The sequence below is a fragment of the Pelodiscus sinensis genome, chromosome 10 (genome assembly GCF_052426305.1).
Source record: "Pelodiscus sinensis isolate ZL-2025 chromosome 10, ASM5242630v1, whole genome shotgun sequence".
Lineage (NCBI taxonomy): Eukaryota > Metazoa > Chordata > Testudines > Trionychidae > Pelodiscus > Pelodiscus sinensis.
The window spans coordinates 1853234-1880901 of NC_143061.1; the positions used below are offsets into that span (position 1 = coordinate 1853234).

General features: G+C 60.2%; 3 protein-coding genes across 7 annotated transcripts in view; 1 reads left to right on the forward strand and 2 right to left on the reverse strand.

The window, feature by feature from the left end:
- The window catches only part of LOC102456702 (putative cation-transporting ATPase 13A5), a 60478-nt gene extending 53639 nt beyond the window's left edge, over window positions 1-6839 (forward strand). Inside the window, exons 25-30 of the mRNA XM_025182497.3 lie at window positions 564-636; window positions 1488-1662; window positions 2427-2608; window positions 3422-3510; window positions 4475-4555; window positions 6268-6839. Of these exons, the coding sequence (XP_025038282.3) occupies window positions 564-636; window positions 1488-1662; window positions 2427-2608; window positions 3422-3510; window positions 4475-4555; window positions 6268-6468 (801 nt within the window). The 3' untranslated portion in view covers window positions 6469-6839. The remainder of the gene's footprint in view (window positions 1-563; window positions 637-1487; window positions 1663-2426; window positions 2609-3421; window positions 3511-4474; window positions 4556-6267) is intronic.
- The window catches only part of PLAAT1 (phospholipase A and acyltransferase 1), a 31621-nt gene extending 14629 nt beyond the window's left edge, over window positions 1-16992 (reverse strand). Inside the window, exons 1-5 of one of the 5 annotated variants that reach the window (XM_075938282.2) lie at window positions 16846-16991; window positions 12968-13095; window positions 12638-12776; window positions 11373-11641; window positions 7148-9881 (exon numbers count right to left, since the gene is read on the reverse strand). In XM_075938282.2, coding sequence (XP_075794397.1) covers window positions 9780-9881; window positions 11373-11641; window positions 12638-12776 — 510 coding nt within the window. In that variant the 5' untranslated portion in view covers window positions 12968-13095; window positions 16846-16991 and the 3' untranslated portion in view covers window positions 7148-9779. Of the gene's footprint in view, window positions 1-7147; window positions 9882-9931; window positions 10873-11372; window positions 11642-12637; window positions 12777-12967; window positions 13096-14161; window positions 14820-16845 lie in introns of those variants that run through there. The other 4 variants (XM_075938284.2, XM_075938286.2, XM_075938287.2 and 1 more) reach the window with 4 other exon arrangements.
- A 2345-nt stretch (window positions 16993-19337) lies between these two features.
- Window positions 19338-27668, reverse strand: part of LOC102451664 (IgGFc-binding protein-like) — a 113108-nt gene continuing 104777 nt past the window's right edge. Inside the window, exons 125-133 of the mRNA XM_089780988.1 lie at window positions 27117-27246; window positions 25764-25932; window positions 25151-25330; window positions 23453-23583; window positions 22303-22502; window positions 21235-21373; window positions 20766-20912; window positions 19800-19914; window positions 19338-19629 (exon numbers count right to left, since the gene is read on the reverse strand). Coding sequence (XP_089637114.1) covers window positions 19476-19629; window positions 19800-19914; window positions 20766-20912; window positions 21235-21373; window positions 22303-22502; window positions 23453-23583; window positions 25151-25330; window positions 25764-25932; window positions 27117-27246 — 1365 coding nt within the window. The 3' untranslated portion in view covers window positions 19338-19475. The remainder of the gene's footprint in view (window positions 19630-19799; window positions 19915-20765; window positions 20913-21234; window positions 21374-22302; window positions 22503-23452; window positions 23584-25150; window positions 25331-25763; window positions 25933-27116; window positions 27247-27668) is intronic.

Genomic DNA, 27668 nt, shown 5'->3' on the forward strand with positions numbered 1-27668 from the left:
GCCACCAGCGTGGCCTGTGTTCCCCTCACGCTGGACAGTGGCAGGCCCGGCACGGGCAGCACAGCCACTGCCACGGGACTTACTGCCTACTACAGGGCTGTGCAGTTACTGGAACCCTGCACCGACATCCACCGCAGTCCCAGGCTCCTTCGCTGGGAACCTCGGCCCTGGCCTCCGTGGGGCTGCTCCCTGCCGCTTACTGGGCTGTGCCTTCGACCGGAGAGACGCGGACAGGCCCCACGGAGCCCTAAGGCACAGGACGAGTTAGGATTTCGCAGCAGCAGCACAAAGGCCGATGGACTGGGCTGATTCTCGCGGGAAGCCCACAGGCAGAGCCAACCCTGGGGCCTCGGGAGCTTAGTGCAGCAGCCTCTGCTGCTTGCACCCCAAGCCAGCTGGCTCCCAGCTAAGGCTGTGGAGCTGACACTGCATGTGGTCTCAGTTGCTCCATGGGCAGGGGGGTGGGCTGCAGTCAGCTGATGGGAGCCATGGGGCCATGCACAGTAATGAAATAACCACAACCCAGCCAGCCTGGGAACCTGACGGGCTCGCTTCCCTTTCAGCAACTGCAGATCTTTGGGAACTACCAGTACCTCATCCAGGACGTCGTCATCACCCTGCTGGTTTGCTTAACAAGTAAAGGGCCCGCGTCAGCCTTTGCCTCTGTGAACAGTCCACCGGGCTGGGCTCTGCTGCGTTCACACCACAGCCACTGACCTCAGTGGGGCTGCCTGGCGGGGTCTGAGAACCCCACGCTTCCCCTGGCCAGAGGCACCGCAGGGCGGCTGGAAGGCGAAGGGGAGGGTGGCTGAGACGTCAGGCCGGAGCTCTGAAGTGCAGGGGTCCAGTCCCAGCTCTGCCATGGCCCCTGTATGACCTGGAGGAACCCCCTACCCCTCAGTTCCCTGTCCGCACACGGGGCAATGCTGACCGTGCCTCCCTTGCCGATTCCATCCTAAGCTCCGTGCGGGGCGGCTCTCCCTGTGGGCGACACGCTGTTCAGCGCCAGGGCCTGGCCTGCGGGAAAGCAAGTCGTTCAGCGTCAAACAGCCCCATGGAAACCCAGGGCAGGTCCTTCGCCATGGCAACAGCCCACGGCCCTGGCATGGGACGTTTTCAGCGCGTTGTGCAGACTCTGGCGGTGATTTCGAATGGCAACGGGCCAAGGGCCACCAGGACTCCCCCACGGCTCCCAGCAGAGTGGGGGGGGGGGGGGGGCGGGACATGGGAGTGGAGAAGGGAGCTTTGCTTTGCTATGCAGGGGGCACAGCTCACCTAGTGAGGGGGGGCCAGAGGCATTCCCAGGCGGAGGGAGAATCAGGCCGTAGCATCCCATTATACTGGGCTCCCAGTGATCCGTGAATGCCAAAGGGCTTCCGTGGGGATGAGGGTCAGGCAGGGACCACAGTCACCCCCCAGCCTAGCAGGGGAGTAGCCAGGGGGGCTGCCCTGTGTCTGAGAGGAGACGCTTGTGTTCTCTTTTCCAGTGAGCCTGACCCACGCCTACCCAAAGCTGGCCCCGTACCGACCGCCAGGCCAGCTCCTCTCTCCTCCTTTGCTGCTCTCCGTCACGCTCCACGTGGGCATCACGGCAACCATGCAGATCTGCGGCTTCCTCTTTGTGAAGCAGCAGCCGTGGTACGTGGAGCTGGCCCACCACAGGTAACACCGCTGTTCCCCTTTCCAGTCCGTCTTGCGAAGCCACGCGGCTGGGCTCCAAGACGGCCTTGCAGCACCCGGGGCCCTGCCAGGACTCCCCCATCCTGCGCTAGTCACACTCCACATCCCATGCGCACCGCACAGTCTGCCAAGTCCCGACACCACGCTCTCCCTCCGCTCTGTCCCTCCCGTTTTCCGTGGACGTGCTCCGCTCTGCACCACTCGGCAGGGGCAGTGTGTCGCATTCAGCCAGATGTGGGTTAGAGCAGTTAGCAGCCACGACAGCGACACAAGCTGGTGCTGACGCCAGGGAAAAGGATAAATGGAGCCCACGTTGCCAACAAACCAATCCCGATCGCTCTCCATCTATCCTGCGGTGGGACGGCTTCCCCGGGAGCCTCAGACCACTGTGGCTTTGATTCTCCCTCCTCGTCCGCTGTGAGGGGAAACGGTTGTGACTTCAATGTCCGTCCACTTGCTGATGACTGGGGAGGCTGCTCTGGGAAAGTGCCCTGCTGGAGGCGTGTCCCGTGCGCCCGGCTGCCCTGAGAACAGAGGTGTTACCCAGGCGGGGCAGGGAGGTGAGGCCTTTTTGGAGCAGCATGGAGCAGAGCTTTCGTTGGGACGAGTGGCCCCCGGACACGGGTGACGGGCGCAGCAGAAACCAGGGTGGATAAGATACGATAGAGGAAGCGGCTTTATTCTAGCCAGTCGCCGCTGAGAGAGCATCAGCAAGTGCTTCCGAAATACCGGTTCTTCTTTTCCAGAGAGTGCCCTCCAGCAAACGGCTCCCTGGCCTCTGTGAGCACCGCGAATGCCACCGGTGTCTCCAGCAGCGTTCTAAGCTACGAAGACACCACTCTCTGGCCACTCACTACAATCAACTGCATCATTGTAGCCTTCGTCTTTTCCAAGGGAAAGCCATTCAGGAAACCCATCTATACGAACTGTAAGTATAACTGCACCGCCGCGTGCTCTGCAGGCACGGCCTCTTAAAATAACGGGGCAACTAGTCGGCAAAGAGTAGAGCTTTGCTTGTGACTTCTCTGGCCCTGAGCCCAAGGCCAGCAGAGCAAACCGTCACTGACAGGAGACGGCTCCCATCTCACCAGCTGCACGCCAGGCTCAGCCAAAGCCCCACGTGCAGGTTTTCCCCTCAAGGAAAGGAGTCCCTGGCCGTCTCTGGGAGGCGGGCGATTAGAGAGCAACGCCGCGGTTATTGCCAGGCCTGTTTGTTAAAGTGTGAAGGGACACAACAGAAACGGGAGATTTATTGGCTGAAATTCCATCTGTGAAATGGCCTCTTTGTGATCTGTGAGGCACCCGGCTCTGTGTGGGGCACGTGCTCTGCCCTGATGTGGTGGGATTGCCCCTCGGGGTCACCGAGCAGTTCCCTCATCGTGGCCCATTCATCCTTACCTAGGCAACGGCCAAGACTGCCACTTGTGCAGCATTTTGTGCGGCCTGGAAACCCGGCCACTGGGAATTGCTCGGCAGCCAGCAGCTCCGTGCACGTGGGCAGGCAGAGGATGGCCACAGCTTTCATTCCTGCAGGGCATGGGCAAGCTACATCAGCCACGTGGAAGCTATGGCCATGTCTGCTTAGAATTCGGGAGCTTTGCTACACTATGAGATGTGCTGCGCAGCAGTTCTGCAGCACCCCAGGAGCTGCCAGCCAGCCCTTTACAAATCATCACCCAGTCCTGTCGCTGGGGCTGGTCACCAAACCACGTCCCTGTGACACGGTGCTCTTGTTCACCAGATCTGTTCTCAGTCCTGCTGCTCATCCAGCTGGGAGTGTGCCTGTTCCTCCTCTTCGCGGACATCACTGCTGTGTACAAGGGAATGGAGGTGAGTGGAACTGGAGTTGCACGTGCTTTTCACCCTCCCACCATTTTCACTGATCACAGAAATGTAGGGCTGGAAGGGTCCCCTTGTCTGGAGCAGGCCAAGTAAATCTAGACCAGTCCTGGGAGGTGTTTGCCCAGCCTGTTGTCCAAAATCTCCAGGGAAGGGCAGTTCTCAACCTCCCTTGGAAGCCTCGTGCAGTTTCACTGCTCCTGGAGTTAGAAACCTTCTCCTAAGATTGAGCCGAAATCTCCCCAGCTGCAGATTCAGCCCGTTGCTGCTTCTCCTACCTTCAGCAGAGGTGGAGAACCACTGAGCATTGCCCTCTAAAACAGCCCCTAAGACATCTGAAGTCTCCTCAGGTCCCCTCCCCGTCCGCTTTTCTCACGACTAACCAGGGCCGGTTTTTAAATCTATCCTCATGGGTCTGATTTTCTAAAAATACTTATCCCTCTCTTGCTCTCTGCTGGGCTGATTGAGTTGGGTTGGTCCTGCTTTGGGCAGGGGCTGGACTCGATGGCTCCTGAGGTCTCTGCCCGCCCTGGAGTTCCATGATTCTAAGATTTACCGACTGAGGCTACGTCTACACTACGCGTTTTCCCGGGAAAACATTCGGTGAGACGCGATGTCATTTGCATATTTTCTGCTGATCCGTTTTTGTGCGAGGCTTTTTGCGCAAGAACAAGCAGCGTGGACGTTTTCTTTTTGCATAAAACCCTTGTGCCCCAAAAAGGAGGTGGACCCATCTTGCCCTGTTTGACACTCAATTCATTGCAAGCAGCTGCTTGAGATCACTGAAGTCACTGCACCCTAGGAAAGCAGCGGGACCCAGGCTGGCACTAAGATCTCTTTAATACAGTGCTGGTTTGTGGAACATCAAACCAGCTGGTCTCACAGGTTGTGAGGAATCCAGGAGAATATTAAACCACGTTCGAAACTCAAGTGACTCGTGTTTCTTCCCCAACAGCTTCTCTGCACTCCGACCCTCTGGAGGGTTTCCATCTTCCTCATGCTCGTGGTCACGTTTTGTGTGTCGTTCTTTGTGGAGGTGGGTGCTTCTATTGACCAGTTCACTTAAGATCGGAAAGCCCAGTGGAAGTGCTGGTTCTTCCCTTTGGCATACAGGGTGGGGAAGGGCTGGCGGGGGGGCAGGAGGGCTGTCCAGGAGCTGCGGGTCTCAGGGAACAGGGGCTATGTGCCAACAGGGCCATGGTCCACCAACGAGGGGGAGCACGTACAGGGGAGGGCTGGGGCAAAGGTGGGGCCTCAGGGGAGGGAAGAGGCAGAGCAAGACTGGGGCCAGGCGATGGGGCGGAGCGAGGGCAGGGCATCAGGGCAGAGCAGGGGTGGGGCACCCACTGGAAAGGAGGAGAGCATCCCCTGAGGCCAGGAGAGGCCTAGGCGCGGCCCACGAGGCACTGGGGAGGCCCCGCTGGAGTCCTGGATGCAGGTCTGGGCGCCAGAGCAAGACGTGGACAAATGGGAGCAAATGGGTCCCAGCCGTGGCGACCGAGAGCCGCAGTAGGGGCCAGAGGGGAGCGAGTGGAGAGAGGCGGGAGCAGCGCTGACTGGTGCCTGGGGATGGGCCGCGGGCCAGGGTCCGTGGATAAGTCCAGGCAGGCCTGCACACAAACGGGAGGCAGCCCGAGGGTCAGCGCTGCGGAGGAGTCAGTCGCGAGGCAGGCGCAGGGCATGGGCAGGACGGAGGAGGCCGGAAGAAGGCTCGGGCAGGGAGGGGCAGGCTATCGGCGAGGAAATGACGCACTCCAAGGCAGCAGAGCTCCTCGGAGGAGCCCGGGACAGGGGCTGCAGCAGGCGCACTCGAGGCCGGTGGGTGCCAGGGTTCCCGTCGTGCCGTGAAGTGCCAGGTGGGGTGGTGGGGCTGTCCTGCACCCAGGACAGGCGTGTGCGCACGGCTCCTGGAACAAGCGAGTGGCGGGAGCAGCCCAGGCTGGCGGCGGGTTTGCCTCTGAGGCCCAGGGCAAGAAACCAGGCCTGCCTAGTCCTCAGAAAAGCGGAAGGGAGGCGTGGGGCCCGCTGAGAGCCCTCCAGTGCGAGGGGGCCATTACAGAGGGACAGAGCAGCTGGTCCCCGTGCCCGCGGGAGCCAGGACGAGAAGAAACAGGCCGAGTACGCCACAAGGGGGAGCGGAGCCTTACGAAGCCCTGGAACCGCTTCCCAGGGAGGCTGCGGAGCCCCCAGGACTGGGGCGTTTAGCCACAGGCTGGACAAACCCCACCAGGGCTGCTCTGGTTAAGTGGCCCTGAGGCGGGAGCAGCGAAAGCCACGCCAGCCCGCGAGCGATGTCTGCAGGCCCAGCCCTGAACCCGCAGCCACCTGTCCCTTTGCAGGAGTGCACATTCTGAGGGCTGGAGGGAGGCGGGGGGGCAGCACCATGGTCCAGGCAGCTCTAAGGGCTGCCCCTGGCCCCACCCCTTCCACCGGAGGCCCCACCCCTTCTGAGGCCTGGAGCCCCCCCAGTCTGGTGCCTGTGGACGCTGTCAGCCCCCCGGAGATTAATGCCGCGTTGCAAAGGTGCGTGCGTTGTAATCCCCATAGAACAGGTCAGTAAGGGCCTGACCCCGCCTAGCTCACAGCCTGGGAGAGTTCTGGGTCAGGCCCAGCTAGGCAATAATTCCGTGTGTCCACGAGGGCAAGATGCTGCTGCTGGGGGGGAGGGGCCTGGCGGGGGTAGGACTGCGCCACTCGCACCAGAGCAGCAACGGGGACCCGCCTGACCAGATCCATCTCCCTGCACAGGACGTCGTCCTGCAGAACCGGCGCCTCTGGCAGCTGATTAAGAAATGCTTCCGGTTCCGGTCTCAGAGCCAGTATCGCAAGTGGCAGAGGGCGCTGGAGAGGGATCCAACGTGGCCTCCTTTGAACAGAAAAGACGTGGCACAAAGCAGCAAGACTGAAGTCTACGTCAACCCAAGCTACGAGCACAGCCAAGAGGGCTAGACCCCAAAGCTGGCGACTTCCGAATTTCTGCTGAACCCAGACTGCTTCCAGTGTCACCGGTACAAGATTCAGGGTTGTCATGACAACACATCTGCACAACGTCACCTGAGAGGTGCAGGCCGCGTCTCCTACAGCTGTCCCTTTGCAGGAGTTATTCCATGGACAATTACCATTGTCTGCAAAGTGTTACTGACCCGTTGGGCACTTTTTCTGTCCTACAAGTCTGCTCAAGATGATTAGAGTTTTGCAAACTCCCTGTAAAACAAGGAGCATCTGATTTTCCTCTGTTACTGCCAGGCTAGACAGGGTACAGTGCTAAGACGCATGTGGAAGCTGCTAAACTGTCAATAAAACCCATGAGAGTTAGTCGATTTCCTGGGTAAAATCAAGTGGTTTTGCTTCTGGAGTTCTCGGGGAGGATTTCAGGTGGCAGGCTCGGGGGTCGTGCTCTTTGTGAATTTGCAAAACGCAGCCCAACAGGGAAACCTCAAGGCCAAACTGCAAAGAGCAAATTTCTTCCCTGCCTGACGTGACAGGGGATGTACGCTGTGGTCGCAAAGCCCGACGTTATCCCCGCCAGCCCCCACGTCACCCCACATCGATCCCATCCTCCAGCGGCAGAGCTGGGATCAGGAGAAGAGCCACGCTAGAAGCCAGCTGACGAAGGCTAACACTGGGCTGGGGGTGGGCACGGTCAAGCCCAGTTTTATTTAGGAGAATGAGCCACAATCTCCACTCACATCCCTCTTTTCAGCAGGGCAGCCCCAGGCCCTTCAGCTGGGTGCGCGGGCCAATTGGAGTTGTAAGGCAGGTCGAGTTTTAGGTCAGACTTGTCCCTGGAATGGGAATTTGGAGGCAGAACAAGGGAGAAAATGCCAGTTACTCAGCTGCTCAGAACCTGGTTCAGGTTCATACGACTGAACCATGGATACGTACTGAGCCGTGTTCGGCCCTCATGTAACAACCTCGGCATGCCACTGAGCTCAAGGGATTAACCCGGGTAAATTGAGGCACCGTCTGGTCGCCTTTGCTTTCACACACAACTCCCTGGTGGAGCAAGCAGAAACACTGCCCTCCAGGGCTCAGACATTGCACACGCACGAGGCTCAGCCTCTACCGACCTCGGTTAAATGCAGCTTCTTGGAAAGTGCTGAACTGTCCAATAACATCTGCCAAGAAACGGCGCTCGGCCACGGCCCGCAGGCTGGGACTGACGTTCAGACTGAGCACCGCAGGAAGCAGGGACGTGCTGGTTTGTCGCTGTATTTGAACTCCAGATCCGCTGACGAGGGAAGGGAAACACGGGACGATGTGCTACAAGACACGCCCGACTGCCAGACTCAGGCCCACAAGCACAGACACAAGCGGCACTGAAGCAGCTCGGGTCCAGCGCGGGGATGTTCAGCTGCCACAGCTGGGCAGCCATCCCGGGCCAGGCGCTGCAGTCAGAGGAGGGCACAGTGGGACGGCCCGCACAGGAGCCAGCATCCTGTTGTAAGGCTTCAAATCACGGTTCCAAACCAGGGGGCCAGTTCCACTCGCTGGCAGCCAGTGAGAAACTGCCAAGTCCCGCAGCTGTTACTGAAACCCAGGCGCCACGCCCATGGGACCGGCAGGCAGGGCTGTTCGGAGAGGGGCCTGGGGCAGCCCCTCCCTCCAGTGCTGCCAGCGTAGGGACTGGGGCAACCTCCCGCCCTGCCCTTCTGCACCCTCCTCCAAGTCCTGCCCCATCCCCGTGCTCCCTCCCTGGCCCAAGGCCTGGCTCGGCGGCAGCAGGGCTCACCTCGCAGGGGTGGGAGCCAGAGCAGACCAGCAGCCTGTTCTGCCAGGCTGCGCCGCCCTCCTGGCCCACTGCCCCTTGCTTCGCCCTGGGGCGGGGCGCTCTGTTCCCCACTGCTGTGGAGAGGGGTGCTGCAGGCCAGGAAGGGCAGAGGGGCAGGGCAGAGCAGAGCAGGATGCCAGGTTGCTCCAGCTCCTGCCGCCCCATGGCAAGTGGGGAAGGCAACGTGTGCTGCCGCTGTGCCAGGGCTCTGTAATCCCCCGCTCCCTCTCGTCCATAGGAAGGATGGGATGGCGCCGTGGGGCCCCCCAAAGGCGCAGGGGCTGGGGCGGCCCCCCAGTTCGTCCTATGGACTGGACGGCTCTGCCGGCAGGTGAACGGACGCTACCAGAATCTGAAGTGCAGCGTATTCCCCACGGCACTGCCGGCGCGTTGGTTCCCCTCCGGCCAGCCGGCAAACGGCCAAGAGCTGAACTTAAACCCCAGCCTGAGCTCAGTGTCTGGCCGATTTACGCTCAGATTTGTTATAATACGGAGGAAGTGCTTGTGCGTTTGCTGCTGTGTTTAAAACCCAGATCAGTTTCAGAAGCGGGAAACACGGGACGATGTGCTAAGGACACGCCCGACTGCCAGACTCAGGCCCACAAACACTGAAACAACAGGACGGGCGTGTTTCCAGGCTGGCTCAGTGTAGGTCCAAGGCCCGGGGGTCACGAAGAAGTCACATTGGTAGGTGCAGGCAGTTACCTCTGCATCAGGGCAGTCCAGCAAAACTGCAGGTGCTGGGCAGGGGCACAGAGTAGCCAGAAAATGGAGCGGTCGTGGTCTAGGCTCTGCCTCCCCGTGGCGGGCAGAGAGAGTGAACCCGACGGGCGCAGGGGAACAGCACGCTGGGAGAAAGGTCTGGTGTAGCAAGCCAAAGAGCATCACATCCAAGAGAAAAGGCCCGTATGGCAATCCAGGGAGACCCCTCCCTCCCTTGCCAAGAGAAGGGCCTGCTCTTGCGCCCGTCTCCCGCGACGTGGAGAGCGGCAGGGAGTGCCTCACGTACCTGGCATACCCCCTCGCGCCCAGCACCTCCCCACAGCACACCGCAACGCTCAGCAGCCGGGACGGGCTCTTGTAAAAGCCACGGGTCCTGGGTGGGGAAAAGGCCCCTCCGAACAGTTTAGTTTCATTCACATTCTTCTTAAAAGCACACACAAACATTTCTCCAAGCAGGTAAAAAAATATGAATGATTGACTGAGACACCCAGCCGCGGAGTCTGAGACCGGTCAGCAGCCGGCGTGCACGAAGGCCCCGGGCCCAGGCGCCAGCACAGCAGGAGAAACTGCCAAGAGTCCAGTGAGGCGAGCAGGAAAATCATCTGTCACCGGGTACCAGTCGCTATGACGCTCGCTCCAGCCAGCCGCCTAGCAACCGCGGCGCCCTTAGCAACAAGTGTCTGTTGTAGCGTTAGCCGCGGGCTGAGCTGGTCCGTCCCCCGCTGGGATCCAGCCCCTGCCCGCTGGGCGCTCTCTTGGGAGCTGGTCAATACTGCCGGTCCCTGGATCGGTTCTGGAAAAAGCCCAGCAGGGAGACGGCGCCGGCGGCAGCGGTTACAAACCCCACGGCGCCCATTGCTCGGCTGGCCTGCAAGGGGAAACAAAACAGCCTGACGACGTCTCACGCGCAGGGGCGGCCCGTCCATACAGGCGCACGAGGCGGTCGCCTAGGGCGCCAAACGGTGGCGCAATATCAAGGGGTCTGGAGGGGGGGCGCCGAGTGCCTGGCTCGCCTAGGGCACCGGTTGCTGGCAGCTCATCTCACGCTGGCCGCCCCGCTCACGCAACCCATCTCACGATGGGCACGGCAGCCGCAGGCGGTGCACGCGCCAGACAGGGCCGAGCAGGCCGAACACTGCTCTCGCTGGACGCTGGCTTCACGCCTGGGGATTCAGGGACTGCCAAGTAGATTCCCCTGCGTCCAGGCTGGCTTCACGCCCAGTAGGCCACGGCGCCTTTGAGCAGGGCCACGCCTGCACGGGGCCAGACGCTGCTCTCGGCTGAGCCACGGCGTATCTGAGGGAATTCCCTCGGCTCCCTTTCACAGTCCGGGCACAGCTCCTAGCCACGGGCCCGATGCCAAGCGCACGGACGTCAGGAGGGGCCCGGCTCAGGCGCCACGTGGCTCAGGCCTGTGGCCAGAGACGAGGCGGGTTTAAGGAGCGAGTGGCCAGGCCTCCCTCTGCTCTGCTCTGCTCAACCCCAGTGTCTACCTGTCCCAGCCGGCAGAGAGCCTCCCGCCACAAAGCCCAGGGAGGACGAGGGATGGACAATCCCGGCTAATCCGTTAACCGGTTAAATGCTGGGTTAGCCTCACGTTTCACTGCTTAACGGACGAGTGGGATCCGGTCGGGGGACCCCGCAGCCCCCAGCCTGTGCGGCTCCGACTCCCACCCCGTGGTGGGGCTGCTACTGGCTCCCGTCCCTCATCGGAGCAGCCCCTCTCCGCGCCGGCCCCCACTGGTTACCAGTTACCCTTTCGCCTCCCTCCTGAGGATTCACCACCAGGCCTTTGCGTTGCCAACGTGTTCCTTTACCAGGCTGGTTCTCGACAAAACCACCCAAGTCCCAGGCTCTGTCTGTGTCGGAGAACAGGCCAGATTCTGCATGAGCCTGACGCCGAGCAAACCTCCCTGCACTCCTCCAGGAGCTAGTGAGAGCCCCCGCCCGCCCACCCCAGTGGGGTACTAGAGCAGGGCATGCTGGGACTGCAGCTGTCCCCCCCGGACAGATCCTCACTCACTGTGCCACCAAAGGAGCAAAATGCCGATGGGGGGCTCAGTCAGAGGGGCAGACGGAGGCAGAGCAGCAGCCACAGCCGGGCCAGACTCAGCCGCTCTGTACGGGGGCGTTGCTGTCCCCGGGCATTAGCGGCGGGTGCTGCATTGCACCCCACCAGTCTTGCCCCTAGCAGGGACTGTGCCGCCGCTGCGGTGCCTGGCCGTGGCCTCTGCTGCGGGGCTGGCCAGGCTGGCGGGGCGCGGACACAGTGCAGGACACCCCGGAGCCAGGGGAGCTGCGCGTCCGAGCATTCAGACACCAGCCTGCCCCTGCGCAGCTGCACCCGCGCGGCACCCACCTGCTCGGAGACCCCCTCCCCATAGCGCAGCAGCGTCACAAAGTGCTCGCAGTTGTTGCCCAGCAGGTCGTAGGACACTTCCTGGCCAACGAGGAGCTCGGCGCGCCGGAGGATGTGCTCCGTGGGCAGCGGGGCGTAGGCGGCGTCGTACTTGTTGTTGATTCGGTACCTGTCGCTCCCCACCACGTCCTTCAGGAGCTGCATCTTCACCAGGGCCTTCCGGCTGAACACCGACTTGGCGCTGGCCAGCGACGACGCGGCACCTTCCTCTGGGACAGGCAGAGACGAGGCTGAGCCGGCCGGCCTGCACGCGGCACGGCCACCGCACCCGCGCCCTGCTGGCCACGCTCGGCTCCCTGGCACGCTGCCCCGAGGGCGCCCGGAGACCAGAACGTGGCCCCTCACGTCCAGCGGGTTCTCAGTCCTTCCCCCAGCTGAGCGAGATGACAGGAAGGGGGGGCCCTCGGGGGAGAGGGCAGGAGAAGGAGCCGTCCCCCCGCGCGCTCCGGAACACCAGCCGCTTTTCCTCTCGTCCTAGGCCAAGGATCTCGATGCAGGAGCCTCCGCCAGGAAAGGGAGAGGTGCAGGGCATCACGTGCGCCAGGGCACGTCGGGGTGGGGCTGCCACTGCCCGCGGGTCACCGCATCGGGTAGGAAAGTCAGATAATTGCGGAACCCCGGCTCCTCTCTCGTACAACTGAGGCACTGGAGAGACCCCCTCGGGGGGCAGAGCAGCAGGGGCGTGGCAGAACTCCCTGAGGCACAGGGCCTCCCGCAGACAGCTCTGCACCACCCCAGAGTGGACAGGGCCTGGCGGGCAGAGAGCCACAGGACGGCTGCTCCCGCCTGCCCAGACCGGCAGAGCCCAGCACAGCCTGGGGCGCTGCCATTCACCCAGGGATCTTGGGGCCAGGTAGCAAATGTTACCAGATGTCCCAGGCCCAGGTAAGTGTTACAGCTTTCAGGAGGTGAAGCTAAGGGATGTGCCCACGGCCACTCAGTGGCCAGTAGCAGAGCGAGGAACATCCCCTGCGTTAGCCACTGGGCCCCACTTCCTGCCCCCAGGCCCATCTGTACCACGGCCCTACACAAGACACCCAAAGCGCCCACGGTCCCCAACTCCAGCCCTTTCCGAGGGACTGGGACGGCCATAGCTCGCCCCCTTTTGTCTGAGAGCTGCCGCATTCGCCCCGCCGGGCACCGCCGCTCTGGCTGGGCGGGAAACGGCTCCTCTCCCAAAGGCAGCAGCGCGGTGCAGCTCTTACCGACAGGCGCCACATTGATGACGTACCCATCCCCCAGATACAGAGCCCAGTGCTGATAGGCCGGCCGGAAAATCTCAATCAGGTCCCCGGGCTGGGGGTTGCCCGGATACAGCACAGAGAAGCCGCCATTCGCCGTCATCTGCAGGGGGACAGAGGGAGATGCCGGCTCAACATGCCCTCCCCGCTGGGCTCAGCGCGCACCGCGCCAGGGGGCTGGAGCGTGGAAAGGGGAGCGCTTAGGGAGGCGCGGGGAAGACCGGGAGCCGGAGAGGAACAGAACACTTAGACTGAGAGCGCGTGTCAATTCCCCACAAGGTGCCACATACTCACACAGCATGGCTGGAGGGTAACAACCTACTCCTGCGACCAGCTCAGAGCTGTTCCTGGAGCCCCAGAGGCGGCGAGCTCTGTGCGTCGGTCTGGGATGCAAATCCCGCTGGGGCTCACCGTCCGGGACTCTTTGGGGGAGACAGGGATTCAGGTGAGGGCCCCAGGCTACGGCTAGGCTGGGGTGGGCTCTCGGTGCCGCCTACTGACGCTGTCGAGCCAGTCCTCAGACCGTCCTAGCTCTCCACCCCACCTCGCCCACCCTTGCACGCCCCACGACTCCGGTGGTGGCCACCAGGAGAAAACTCTAACGCGGGCGGAGAGGACACGCACTGAGCATGGGAGGGACAGTCAGCGGGCGCCCTGGGGCCAGCCGAAGAGCCGTCAGGGCCCCGGGCTGCAATAGGACAGCGCCTGTAAGAAACGTGAAGTTACTTTCACCGCTGCTGAGCACGTGTGGCCTCCACTCCTCATCCCTAGGCCGGTGCCCTGCTCCTCTCTGTGCCTGTGCCCCCGTCACCCGCAGTGACTGTAACGTGGCAGCGGTGTCACGATCGACTAGTCGATAAGGGGGAAACCGCAGAGCCGCAGCGGGTTGGCTCCCAGCTAGGAGCTCTGCCTTTTAAATGTATCGTGAGCCACCGGGCTCTTCGAACATTTCAGACAGAAGCGCAGCGGGAGACGGGGCGCGAGCCAAAATCAGCTGTGCCAGGGCGCGCCTGGTCTAGACACTGCGCCTCTGCGCTGCATGCCTTGAGCCACCGTCCATTTCAAATGCAGCAGCGGAGCAAGGAGGCTGGGAGCTGCACCTGGTTCCTCGCTGCGCCTCTGCCTCCCCTGCCCCCCGACACGGTGCTGGGGGAACCAGATTTTAAGCCGGCTCCCTCCAGCACCGGCCCCTGCTCCCCTGCTGGCTGTCACTGCTCCACTGCCCCAGGCATATTCTTAGCGTCGCTCACATCCCGGCCACAGACAGCGGGCTCGGTGCCACTGCTGTGCCAGGGGCCGTTTTGTGCACTGCAGCCCAAGCTGCACTGGGGTCTGTGCCCCACTGCAAGCTCCGGCCGGGCTCGCCGTCCTCTCCCGTGACTCGCTCGCTCGCTATTGCTGCGTCTCAGGCTCCCAGCCCCGCAGGAAGCAGGGGGGCTTACGGGGGGTTCCCTGCACTATCTACTCTGAGGGGAAAGCTGCACTTGCCAAGAGACGCGCAGGCTGGTCTCTCCTGCCCAGCCTGGGGGCTCGCCGGGCCCCTGCTCTAGGCCCAGAGCTCCGTCCTGCAACGGGCACCAGCCTGCAGCCACCTCCCAGGAAGGCTCTGAGCCCCGGCACCAGCACGGAAGGGGCAGGGATAAAATGACCTTGTTCGGGCACAGCCGGGTGTCTGGCCCAGATTTAAAGGGCCAGCTACCAGGGGAGCCTGCCGGGAAGGGCCCCTCGGAAAGGCCGGCCCGCTGAGCTCAGTGTGGGGAAGCCATGGGGCTGGCAGACAAGGCGCGGCTTGGGATGCACAGGGCCCTTGAGGTGCCTCAGCCAGCGAGATCTGTGTGCTCCAGAGCCGCAGCTCCCTGCTGCACGGCCCCTCCCTGCACGGCTGCCCGCCCCGTGCCCGCCCCATCCCATGCGATCCCCTTGGCAGACGAATCCCCGAGGGCCAGGCCCCCTGTGGCTGGCTGCCATCCCTTCCAGAGCTGCCCTCCCCAGCAGGCCACCCGCAGGTGCCACCGGTCCTGGAACTACCCATTTCAGGGGGCAGAGAGATGGCTGCTTCCTGCCCTGAAGGGCACAATGCACCCAGCCCATGCAGTGCCCACGCCGCTCAGCACCCACACAGCACCCACACCGCTCAGCACCCACACAGCGCCCACGCCACACAGCACCCACACAGCACCCACACCGCTCAGCACCCACACAGCGCCCACGCCACTCAGCACCCACACAGCGCCCACGCCACACAGCACCCACACAGCACCCACGCCGCTCAGCACCCACACAGCGCCCACGCCACACTGCGCCCACGCAGCACCCACACCGCTCAGCACCCACACAGCGCCCACGCCACTCAGCACCCACACAGCGCCCATGCCGCACAGCACCCACGCCACACAGCACCCACACAGCGCCCACGCCGCTCAGCGCCCACGCCGCTCAGCACCCACACAGCGCCCACGCCGCTCAGCACCCACACAGCGCCCACACCGCTCAGCGCCCACACAGCGCCCACGCCACACAGCGCCCACACAGCGTCCACGCCGCTCAGCACCCACACAGCGCCCACGCCGCTCAGCACCCACACAGCACCCACACAGCGCCCACGCCGCTCAGCACCCACACAGCGCCCACGCCGCTCAGCACCCGCTCAGCACCCACACAGCACCCACGCCGCTCAGCACCCACACAGCACCCACACAGCACCCACACCGCTCAGCACCCACACAGCGCCCACGCCGCTCAGCACCCACACTGCTCAGCACCCACACAGCGCCCACGCCGCTCAGCACCCACACAGCACCCACGTCGCTCAGCACCCTCACAGCGCCCACGCCGCTCAGCTCACGCACCATCCCTTGCGCTCTGCACCGAGGCCACTCAGCGCCCACAGCCCTCAGCGCCATCCACTGCCCACGAGGCCACCCCACGGCCCTGCCCTCCCTTGCGCCGGCTGTCGGCTGAGGAGCAGGCAGCAGCCAGGGCCACCTCCGCCTGCGTCCGCAGCCGAAACCCAGCGCCCAGGGCAGGAGCGGCCTTCAGGTCGGTGCCCCCAGCACCAAGCCCTCGGCCACGGGCAGCGCCTGGCCCCGCACTGAGACCCAGGGGAGACACACACACGCACGCACGCACACATAGACAGGCACAAACACACACACACACACACACAGGCACACGCACAGGCGCGCACACACACACGTCCCACCTAGCACCAGGCTGTGTGCCAGTGCACTACAGACACACTCGGCCTAGGCTGCACGCACCCAGCCAGTGAGCACAGGTGGGGAGACACACACACACACACACACACACGCTGTGCTCAGAGCCCCCCCCCCCGCAAACACACAATGATCAGAGCCGCACATACACACACACACACACACACACACACGCTGTGCTCAGAGCCCCCCCCGCAAACACACAATGATCAGAGCCGCACACACACACACACACACACACACACACACACACGCTGTGCTCAGAGCCCCCCCCGCAAACACACAATGATCAGAGCCGCACATACACACACACACACACACACACACACGCTGTGCTCAGAGCCCCCCCCGCAAACACACAATGATCAGAGCCGCACACACACACACACACACACGCGCGCGCTGTGCTCAGAGCCCCCCCCCGCAAACACACAATGATCAGAGCCGCACATACACACACACACACACACACACACACGCTGTGCTCAGAGCCCCCCCCGCAAACACACAATGATCAGAGCCGCACACACACACACACACACACGCGCGCGCTGTGCTCAGAGCCCCCCCCCGCAAACACACAATGATCAGAGCCGCACACACACACACACACACACACACACACACGCGCTGTGCTCAGAGCCCCCCCCGCAAACACACAATGATCAGAGCTGCACACACACACACACACACGCTGTGCTCAGAGCCGCACTCTCACACACACACACACACACGCGCGCGCTGTGCTCAGAGCCCCCCCCCCGCAAACACACAATGATCAGAGCCACACACACACACACACACACACACACACACACACACACGCTGTGCTCAGAGCCCCCCCCCGCAAACACACAATGATCAGAGCTGCACACACACACACACACACGCTGTGCTCAGAGCCGCACTCTCACACACACACACACACACACACGCGCGCGCGCCCCGCAATCCAACCTGGCTGTTGCCGGCGGCAGCTGCCCCGCGCGGCCCGGACCCGCAGCCCGACGGAGTGGGGCCCGGAGAGACCGGGGGGCGGAGCCAGGCCGGGGGGCGGGGTCTGCAGCCGGGCCCTGCACGGGGGGGCGGTCCTGAGCCGGGCCCCCTGTGCGCGCGGTGCGGGCTGAACCCCCGGGCTGGGGGCCGAGCACGCGGCCCTGGGTTGCAGCGCGCCCCCCGCCCGGGCCCCCAGCGGTGCCCCGCGCTCCCCAGTGCCGGGCGCTGCCCCAGCTGCACCCTAGTGTCAGGAGCCCCTGGGCCCCAGGGCAGAGCCCGCCGCTCCCCAGGGCTTTAGCCCAGTTCCCCCTCCCCTGGTGGTGGGGCCGGGCAGAGGAGGCGGCTGCCCTGCGGTACCGGTTGGCATTTCCTGCCTGGCAAAGGCTCCTCCCTAGGCAGGTTCCCCCACGGCTGTTTGACGAGGCTTTGTGCTGCACCCATGGCACGGCCCGATGCCCGGTCACAGCCCAGGTCCCAAGGGCTCCACCAGAAAGAATTCCCTTGCACCAGGCGCCAGTGGGCATCTGTCTGCCCTCCTGGGCACGTGGCCTAGAGTCTAGACCCTGGGGACCAACAGGAGCCAGCACAGTAACGCACACGGGATCCTGTGCGTTCGCGCCGGAGGACAGCGGTTCCCAATCCCACGTTGCACAGATGTACACTGACAAACATCCCTACCTCGTGGCGTCAGTGCGACACGACTGCACAGTGCCCTGGAGGCCGGGCGCCCGTGCAGCCGCTCAGGAGAGATTTCAGTGCTGCCCAGCTGACTAGCAGAATGCCCGCAGCCAGGTTTGTGTTTCTACTGGTGGTGCACGTTGGTACAGGAGTTGGTGCACATCACATTTATTCTACACATGGATGGAAAAGATTAGCGGGAACATTGCTGCCCATGCAGTGCACTCTGCATCTGACTCTCTGCACGTCACTGCAGGTGTGTGTGTGGGGAGGGACAGCTGACCCATCTGGCTGGTGTGGGAAAAGCCCGTCCTGAGGAACTGGGATTCAGCAGTCCTAGAGGGGAAGAGGTAATGTTGGTCCAGTCCTTCCCACCTCTGCTGCAGGGAGATAAAGGGTGTGGGGTGAATCCCTAGGGGTTCTCCGGAGCACCACGCCATCCTCCCCTTCCCCCCGACAGAACAACCGGGGGGAATTGGAATCTCCTCCCTTGCAGCGTGGTTTGGGCCTTGGGTTTTGAACATCAGTGAAAGCCCCGCTAGTGAAAACGAGCCTGCAGCTCTCAGTGATTGTGTTCTGCAGACGCTCCTGGCTGGGACGGGGTGGGGTGAGCAGGGGGACACAGCGGGAAGCTGGCCTGGCACCCGGCGTCCGGCTCACTCTGGTGTGATCGGAGAGTAAATGGAATCGCTCCTAGTGACACGCACACAAAGCCTGGGCAGCTCGCGTCAGGGATCACGGGACCCAGGGGAGAGCGAGAACAATATGCAGCCGTCTCTGTCCTTTTGCAGGGGCAGTGCTGACGCTGGCCGGTTCATTCAGTACAGCAGAGCCCCTGCGCTGCTACTTTGGCCTGGGTTCAGGGGTGAGGTGCGGATCCTCCCTGCATTCACGTGGGAAAATGGCCGACTCCGTGGAAACCCAGGGATCGGTTCAATGTGCAGACAGGCCTGGCAGTTCAGGGACACCAGGGGCTGAGTTCCCTCAACTCCTGCTGGCTGGGTCCAGTGGCTCCTCCCACTTGCTGGGGGTGGGGCCTTTAGAAGTGGGTGGGCCCTGCCTGCCCACCTCCCAGTATTTCGGTAAGGCTGCCATGGGCGCTGAGTGGAAGTACTCCGAGTGATGCAGAATCGGGCTTTGCCCATGTAAGAGAAAGAGGCTGCGCATTGTAAAATGGAGCTTTTAACTGCCACAAAATTCCAACGGCAACAATTCGTGTTTGCCAGAGAAGGTCCTAAACCCCCCTTCCCCCACACCTCAATAGCTGCACATTCTGACCGTGCGCACAATGGGCAGGGGCAGAACAATGCACTTTTCATCCACCCAGCCATTCGTGTAGCTTCCAAATGCTCTCCTGGCTGATGGGACGTGAATGAATCAGCACAGAAGAGTGTGTGTGCACGTGCGTGTGTGTGTGCATGTGCCCATGCACGTGCCCATGCACAAGAGGGTAAATAACATTACAGCAGGAACAAAGGAACTTTATTGCTCAGCCCCTATATAATCAACAGCAAAAACAACGCAAGACGGACAAATAGATCTAGCTCAAACCCTCTTGGTGTAATCAAGGTAACCTTTTGATTTCAGTGGAGATGTGTGCGGAGCCAGCACTAGGTTCTTGGGGCGGAAGTGGGGCGTTACTGTGTCTAGGTCATGAGGGAAATAGTTGTTGCTAGCCCTTGCACGAGGTGAATTCCAGCCAGGCCTGACTCACACAAACAGTGCCGCTGAACTCAATGGGATCTCTAACAAGTTTGCAGGAGATATTTAGGAAGAAGAGAGCATACCAGAGCATCCAAGAAATACTTTATTAGAAATAATTTATTAGAAATTATTATTGCTTAACATTAGAAATACTTATTAGAATACAACAGCAAAAAAAAAAAAAATCAGGTAGAAGAAAAAAAATGCCACTAATTAAAACGTGGTTGATTTTCATCCTGAGCGAAGGCAGCATTCACCATGTAGTTGTAGTCTGGCCGGTGTGTGTCCTGGTCCAACGAGTCCCTGGACTGGTTCAAAGACAGATTCCTCCTGGGGAATTCCAGTGCGTTTTTCCTGTTATTTCTGTACAGAAAAGTGAACAAAGAGTAAAAAGCTGCAGCCCTGTCCCTCCTCTGGAGATCAGACATGACATCGCATGGTGCCTTGAGCTATCTGAGCCCATGCTGGTTTGAGGCATGGGAGCCATGTGAACGCCCTGAGAGCCGACCCACCGTGACATGGACACCCCGTACCTTGACTTGGCTAGCCACACAGCCAGGGCGATGAGCACGGCGAGGACGAGGATTCCTGCTGCAATTCCCACAAGGATGTAGACTAGAGGGTCCACGGGTGGTTTAGGCTTGTTAACTGAGGGGGATACAGAAGCCCAGTTGAGGACACAGCAGAGGAGCGGAGCCCTGCAAACCCGCTTTGTACCGGCGGGTACGCACATCCGCACGTGTGCAAGTCCACGGATCATTGTTGCAGACACGGAAACATTTGCATCTCTGCAGGGCTCTACAGACCAGCTCCTCCCTTGTGGGAGTTCTTGCCCTCTCCCCCCCAGATAGCACCCACAACTGCACCACGGTGATCCGGCGCATGCGCCTTCGGCAGCGAGCAGGGCTGTGCGCTGCAGGAGGCTGTGCTACGCATACCCCAATGCAGCAGTGCAGGTGCCTGGTGTGATGTGAATACTCCCTGGGCAAGGCAGTTGGAGCCCCAGCCATGATGCCATCCCAAAGCAGGTGTGCCAAGGCCTCTCCTAACCCAGCAGGGTGTGGCACGGCCAGCCCAGCTAATGATGATGAGCTGCTCTCCTAAGCAGTCCAGCGTTACCGAGACGATGCTATTCAGCTGGAAGGCCTGCAGTGTGAGTCCTGCTTGGCACAGAGGCAATCCTCCCATTGACTCTCGGGACCTGACCCTGCAGGCCCTAACACACGGGAGTGCTGTACAGGGCTTCACTGGGTGCAGGATTGGGCCCTTAGCCCAGGCTGGTTAAATCTAGTGCCCTAAACACACGGCACGGGCCTGATCCTGCTCTTTCCTGGCCTCATCACTGCACTGACGTCAGCAGAGCAACTCAGATTAGCACCAGTGTGACCGAGAACAGCACTTTTCTGTGACCACCGGGCCCTCCCTCCCATACTCAGCGCACACGGCATTGGCCCCTGCAGCACCTCGCTTTGCCAGTGATGCCCCAAATCGCTTTTTACCTTGTGTGATCACTTCATCTTCACAGCGAAGGCCCTGGTACCCTTCCGGGCACACGCAGCTGAAGTTGGCAGAGCTGTTGCTGGATTGGTCTGTAGCCTCCGTACAAATCCCCCCATTGTCACAAGGATCCGCCAGGCATGGGCCAGCTGGAGAACGAGAGAAACACGTGAGCATCTCAGGACTGCCTGTGCCCAGGCTGCCGTCTGCTGTAGGTTCCAGTAACTGGCCATTCTGGACCTGCCCAGTATTTTAGGGAATCCTTATTTGAGGCCTGTCTCCCATAACAGCTCGATTAGGGATGTTCGTCCTGGGTTCCAGTCCCAATGGTTTCTCTGTACAGACAGTGTTGGGGAGGTGACAGCTCTGATTGAATCAGCTTCTGGCGGTGAGAGGGACATGCTCCCCCATCCCCACCCCTAGCGACAAACACCAGCAAAGGCCACGCGCCGTGGCCAGCGACTGACTCACGCGCATAGCACCCGCGAGTGAAGTTAGCGACGGCGCAGATCTCGCTGCGTGCGCACGTTGCCCTGGAACAGGCGATGCTGGAACTTTCTGTGCACACACACGTCTGCGAGCAGTCCTCAGTCGTGAACTTTTCTCCAGCCTACAAGAGAACAGCTAAGAGTCAGAGGCATCGACTCAAACCAGCCGACAACAGGAAGATGAAACAGGGACCCAGTCCAGGTCCCAAGAAGTCTGTACCAATCTGCCATTCACATCAGTGGGGGCAGGAGCAGGCCCTTTGCAGTGTGGGGAAGGTACGTACAGAAAACAAACCAGCAGCCTAGAAACCCCTGTGGCCCAGGCCCGCTAAGGACTCAAGGAGGGCCCAAGTCAAAAGGCCGCCAGTGGGTCTGAGAGAGCGATGGAGTCCTCGCCCCAGCTCAGCACGTGGGGCAGCCAGCAACGTCCCATTAGACTTGGGACCAGACATAGGAGCAGCCCACTGAGCCGCTAGCCAGCGGGGGCTTCTGGCCATCTAGATGTGTCAGCCTCTGGCACAGACCCAGCATGTCCCTTGGAGGCCCGCTCAGAGCTGGCTGGCTCAGTCCTGGTGACAGCGTTTCAGCGCAAAGCTATGGAGCTGCTTCCTGTCCTTCCGCAAGCGCGTGAAGCAGCTTCCGTGAGGTCAGGCCCTGCTTACAGAGCTCTTCACGCAGGGGCTAGTTCTGCCAGCTTTTGAACACGTCCCGTGTCAGCCCCACTGACAGGACGGGCCCCAGCGAGGGCACGAATCAGAAGTTTTGTAACATCAGGGAAACCTTGCCCCTGGATTCCCATGTGCCATTGTTCAGAGCAGCGACGGGACATATTGACACAGGCTTCACCAAGCAAGCACCGGAGATCGCCAAGGGCACGCTTCCCACGCACAGCGCGTCAGATACACTCGCAGTGCCTGCTGCTCCCTTCCTGGCCTTCCCTCTCCCCAGGGCCCAGAGCTGCATGCCCGCAAGAGCGGGAAGGGGTGAGAGTAACTAACCAGGGAGCACTGCTCGGCGTCACCCCTGCCAGTGCGGCACCTTCCTACTGTACCTGATAGTATGTGCCGAGGAAGGTGCAGCCGCACTCCTTGTAGGGCACACAGTTATAGCCACTGAGGACGTATCCAGAGAGGCATTCGCAGCCTTCAACGCAGGGGGCCTCGCACTCGGAGGAGGCCGCCAGGTTGCTGCAGGAATCCGGGCACGCGCTCATGCAGCTGCTGTACTTGCTGTTCAGGGGACACTGCATCTCTGCAATAAAACCCAGGAGTCAGAGGATATCAGAAGCTGCTACTGCCTGGGAATGTGTACTGAAGGCATTCTTCCCCCCAGGCCTGAACCACGGCTCTGCCTTTCCTACCCAGAGGTGGCTGCATTTCAGAGGTAGGTGAAATGGATCACGTAGGTGTTAGAAGAACATTACGGTTGCAGATCAAGCACTGGAAAGTCAGGAAATGGCAGAATTAATTCTGCACGTGCTTCCCACTCTCAGGTCTGCAGTTCAGTGATCTCAATGGGACCATTCCCAGGCATAGAATTGCCATGTGAGCGGGTTGGGAATTTTTTGGTGAATGGTTTTATTCTCCAAAAAAACGCGGCTTGACCGAACCTGCCTGTCTGCAAACCCCACATGGCTCTGATGAATCTTCTGACTCAATCGGTTTGGGGGGAAAGTTTCAAAATGTCCCTTTTTGGCATTTATAAAATGAAGAGTTTTTGGTTTTTTCAAGTCAAAATGACTTTCTGTTCCAAAATTGCAGTAAATATAGACAAAACCGTTAAACCTGAAGCAAAACGTTTCAAAATGATCAAATTGAAGCGATTCAGTTGACCCCAACAGACTTGTGGTTTGTGAACATTTTCAAGATTTGGCTTTTCATCCTGATTCGAGATGAGAAAATTACAGAGTCTCTTAAGAATGTTCATGGGACGGGAAAAACATTGATCTCCTAGCTCGGTCAAGCACCTTGCTGAAGCAGGGGACAGACAAGCCAGCACAGGACTGAGAGGGACGGGTCAGAAGAGGGGGGCTGGTTGCCCAACTTTCTAACTGGCCTGTGCCCCAGGAGCCATGCGAAGGCACCACAAGAGCTGAGAGGAAAAGTGCTGACTCTAAAAGAGCCAAACCTCAGATCCTGTGGATTCTTCCTAGCGGCAAACCCAGATTTCTGGGTCCGATAAAGGACTCTGATTGTTCTCACCACAAGACGTCTGCTGTCTCCAGTTTTCCAGAGTGACCCCGTTCTGCTGACAGGTCTGTGCGTACTGCTCCAGATGCCGACACAGCACAGCACTGTTATCAGCTTCCGCACACAGGTCAAAGACACAGCCCCTGCGTGCCCAAAACAATGGTTACAGCACTGCCAGCTGCTTTGCCCTGGACTCCCCATTGGAGCCCTCTCAAGCACCCTGGGCACGGCTGGCTGAGGAACGTGCGAGAGGAGGAAACGGGGCCCTTGGGAAGATGAGGCGCAGGTTCTGCAGCTGCTGCTGGCGTGCAGCGTGTGTGCCCACCCGCGAAGAGACAGGGACGGGAGGGCATTTCAGAGCAGGGCCACCCTGTCCACGCTGTTCCTGGTGTCAGTGAGTGGCTGTTGGCGAGGAGACAAGGGATGGCCTCGTGCCGCTCTGTTTTGAGGACACTCCCATGTCAGGGCAGGTCTAAATGCTGCACTGGCACCGCATAGTGCTGCAGGGAAGCTGCTAGTGTGCGAACAGCAGAGCTCCTGTCAGCATGGTTACTCCATCTCTGTGAGAGGTGGTGGCGGTATGGACAGGAGCAGCCGCCTGGCCAACACAGCCCTGTCTGCACGGGATGGGAAGGACTCGTCAATTGGCTAGTCGACTAGTCGCTCCCCCCCCCCCATGCTGCCTCTGTTGGAAAGAGGTACTTCAAAGCCGCAGCACCACATGGAGCCTGGGGCCAGACCCTGGGCTCCATGGGGCGCTGCCACTTTGAAATGCCGCGAGAAGCCTGATGCCGTGCGTCTCACTGCGTTTCAAAGTGGCAGCGCCGCATGGGGCCCGGGGTCAACCTCCAGCTGATCCTGGGCTCCACACGGCGCTTTCGCCTTTGAAGTGTATCACCAGCCCGAGAGTTGCTCGTTGCACAATGCACCGACTATCAATTCGTCAGAGACTCGATGGTCAACATCCCTCATCTGCACGGGGGTTAGGGCGGGACAGCGACGTTGCCGGGGGAGGATTGCTATCGCCCCTGAGTGGCTGCGCGCTGCAAGCTGCCAGCCATTACAGCTGGGATTGCCAAGGAGGAAGTGCTGGCTGGGGTGACTGAGTTGGGTTGGTCCTGCTGTGGGCAAGGGGTTGGACTCGATGCCTCCTGAGGTCTCTGCCGGCCCGGGGGTTCTAGGACTCTAGAATTAGGCACCCAGATTAATATGCATTTGGTTCCTAAATCCCTTAGGCTCCCCCTGTATACCATGGGGTGCAGCCGTGTTGGTCCCAGGCAAGTTCTGTCACTGGCACCATGTTTGCTCGTGAGAGACAAGCCCTAGAGCCACACACAGCTGCACAAGCGTGAGACTCGGGCGGCTCTCACCCCCACAGGCATTGTTGGTTCAGTAAGGGATATTCCTTCCCCCCCATCTCCCTCGTGTCTCTGAAGCCCAGCTTGCAGGTGCCAGGGTTCCCCTTGCAGGCGTGGCTGGGGACAAGAGGAAAGCTCCGTTCAGAGCGCGGTCACTGCGAATTCCTCGCCCGACAAACGCAACGGTCGGTATGCATAGGCCGATGCTCAGGCCTTGTTAATGCAGATCTTGGGCCTGATCCTCCAGTCCCGCTCAGTGCCCAGGGGGTACGCAGGCGTTGCTTGCCAGGGTCAGGCCCTGAACGACCCGGAGACCGTGACTGAGAGCGGCGCACGCCCCCAGGATACTCACATCTGGGAGAAGCTGACGGAGACGTTGGGGTGACACTTCGCAAAGGGGCCGTTTGGATCGGTAAGAATCCCACACTTGGAAGTGGAGTTCACAAGGCTCAGCTGGCTGGAACTGCACCCTCTGGTGAGCCCCGTGTTTAACTCGAGAGCGTCCAGCTGCTCATCGGAAAGGACGTCTCGCCTGCAATGAGTCAAAGGTTGGCCGGAGTGCCATGGCTAGGGCAAGGCGGCTAGGCCTGGCCTGGCACGAGGCTGAGGGAGACGGGTGAGCACACTCCAGCGCGGTATCGAAACACCTCCCTTGCAATGATTCGCGGCGCTAAAGTCGGTGGGGCAGTTGCGGCCAGCCAGTGGGATATGCTGCAGACAGCAGCTGGGAGAGTTCACTTGCAGTTCCCGCCCCAGCCCACCAGAGCCCTCTCGGGTGATGGCCTCTGGGACACTGCCGGACTAAGAGAAAAGTACCTCAAAGGTGCAATCTCTCTTCAATGCCACTGGCACTAGTGGGCCGTTGGCAGGTGCCTGAAGGCCAAACCGACTCTGTATCTGGCTCCTGGACACAACTGCCCCCTCTCCCCCCCACAGCCTGCTCCGTATTTATGTAGGGCCAGTACCTGCGGCGGGAGACTGTTCTTGTGACGGGGACTTTCCAGCTCTCCCCAAACACGTCCACATCCTGGACGCGAGTGCCGTCTGGCTTGGTAAAGTCGTTTTTATACTTCCCATCAAAGTTGCCGCACAGGCCTTCGACTTTGTTCTTGTAGGTGTTGGCCAGGACCATATCTAATGGGGCCAGAAGGAAAGAAACCTGTAGTCACAAGTGCACCAGGGATGTGGAATGGAATAGCAGGCAGCCTCGCGTCGTGAGCCATACCATAGGCTGATGCCGTGGCAGGAGCCCTGTGCCGGGGGGAGAGACCAGCCCACGTATCCTGGTGACTCAGCTCTCTGGGACATATGCCTACTCGGCATTAAACAACCTGCTGCACACTGCGGCTTGCCTGGTCAGCTGACTCAGGCTTGTGGGGTGCCAAGCTAAAAATAGCAGAGCAGCTGTTTGGGCTCACGCTGGAGCCTGGGATCTGAGGCCCTGTGGAGAGGGTGGGTCTCAGCGCCGGGGCTTTAGCCTGAGTCCATGTGACTACACTGCTATTTTTACCCCCGGAAGCCCAAGTCAGCTGGCTCAGGCTTGGTGCCGTGGGTTTTTTATTGCAGTGCAGACTTAACCTAAGGGATCTCCCGCCCTGCAGGGTGCATTCTATTGGATATCACTGAGTTCCTGGAAAGCAGACCTTCCCTTCCTGCAGGACGACTGGGATTTTAAGGCTTTGTGACTAGGAGTATGGGAATAAGCACCCCCCCACAGACACATACTCCCTAGCCACCTTGCTTATGTAATATGGCAGGATTCTGGTCTCCTGTACCTCTGCTGCAAGTCAGGAATAAAGGCATTCAAGTCAATGGAGATGTAGTCATGTAAAATGGGTGCAAGTGAGAAGGGCCCCAGATCTATTAAGGGGGGCTTCTGAGAAGGGGAGAGGTAGTGAGTGCCCCCACTGCAGCCCTAGGGCTTGGGGCAAAGCACCAAACTTCACTGGCCATTTGGAAAATCAGCCAAGGGTCTGGTCCAACCTTTGTCCATTGATCTCAGGAGCAAATTCGGTTGTTTGCTTTTGCTAAACCTCCATCAGGTGTCAGTGCTGCATTAACAAAGCTAGGAACAGTCTGCACCCAGGCCCCATTCTACCCAAACCAAGGCTATTTGGGGGAGCCAGGCAGAAGGTGCCGGCTTTGCTGGCTCTCTAGTTCCTGGGAAGTAATCTGCCCACGGTTATCTGGGATTTCACGCTGCAAAGAAGAATCTTGTAGTTAGACAAGGCAAGTTCGCAGGTTCCTCTGGGATTGGCCTCTCCTATAGGACGTGGCATTCGATGCATTCTACAGGGGGTTCTCTTGATTGTTCTTACCTAAGTTTTCAACACCATCGTAGCTGAGTGATAAGCCAAAATCTGTCTCCAGGTAGATTCTCATTGGTTTCTGGTATATGCGAAGACCTTCATGAGGCTGGGCTGGGGGAATGGTGTTCACTCCATCCACCTAACAGAGAGAGAATTATTTATAACTCAGTGGACGGATCACATTCAAACCTGCTCCCAGCTGAGGTCTGGAGCACACAGCTATATTTTCTGGTTTCAGATTTTGTAATGAAATTTTCAGACAGCCATAGCCATAAACAACTGATCTTCAGTGCCTAGCTCTAAATGTGGTATGGACTGAGCTGAATTTCAGTATTTTCACACCACTTTGGGAGACTTCTGGTTTTTGGCTAGAAAAGAAGTTGACACATTTCCATAAGCAAAATGTGTACTAGTAAGTGATGATGATAGTGTGCGTAAGGCAATATAATTCCTGCAGTATCATTATGTGCTTTCTCTTCCGTACTAGTGAAGCCAGATCTCGGTGTTATTGTGAATCTTGTGATGTTTGGTGGTGTTTGCAAAGAACCAACACCAGTAGGC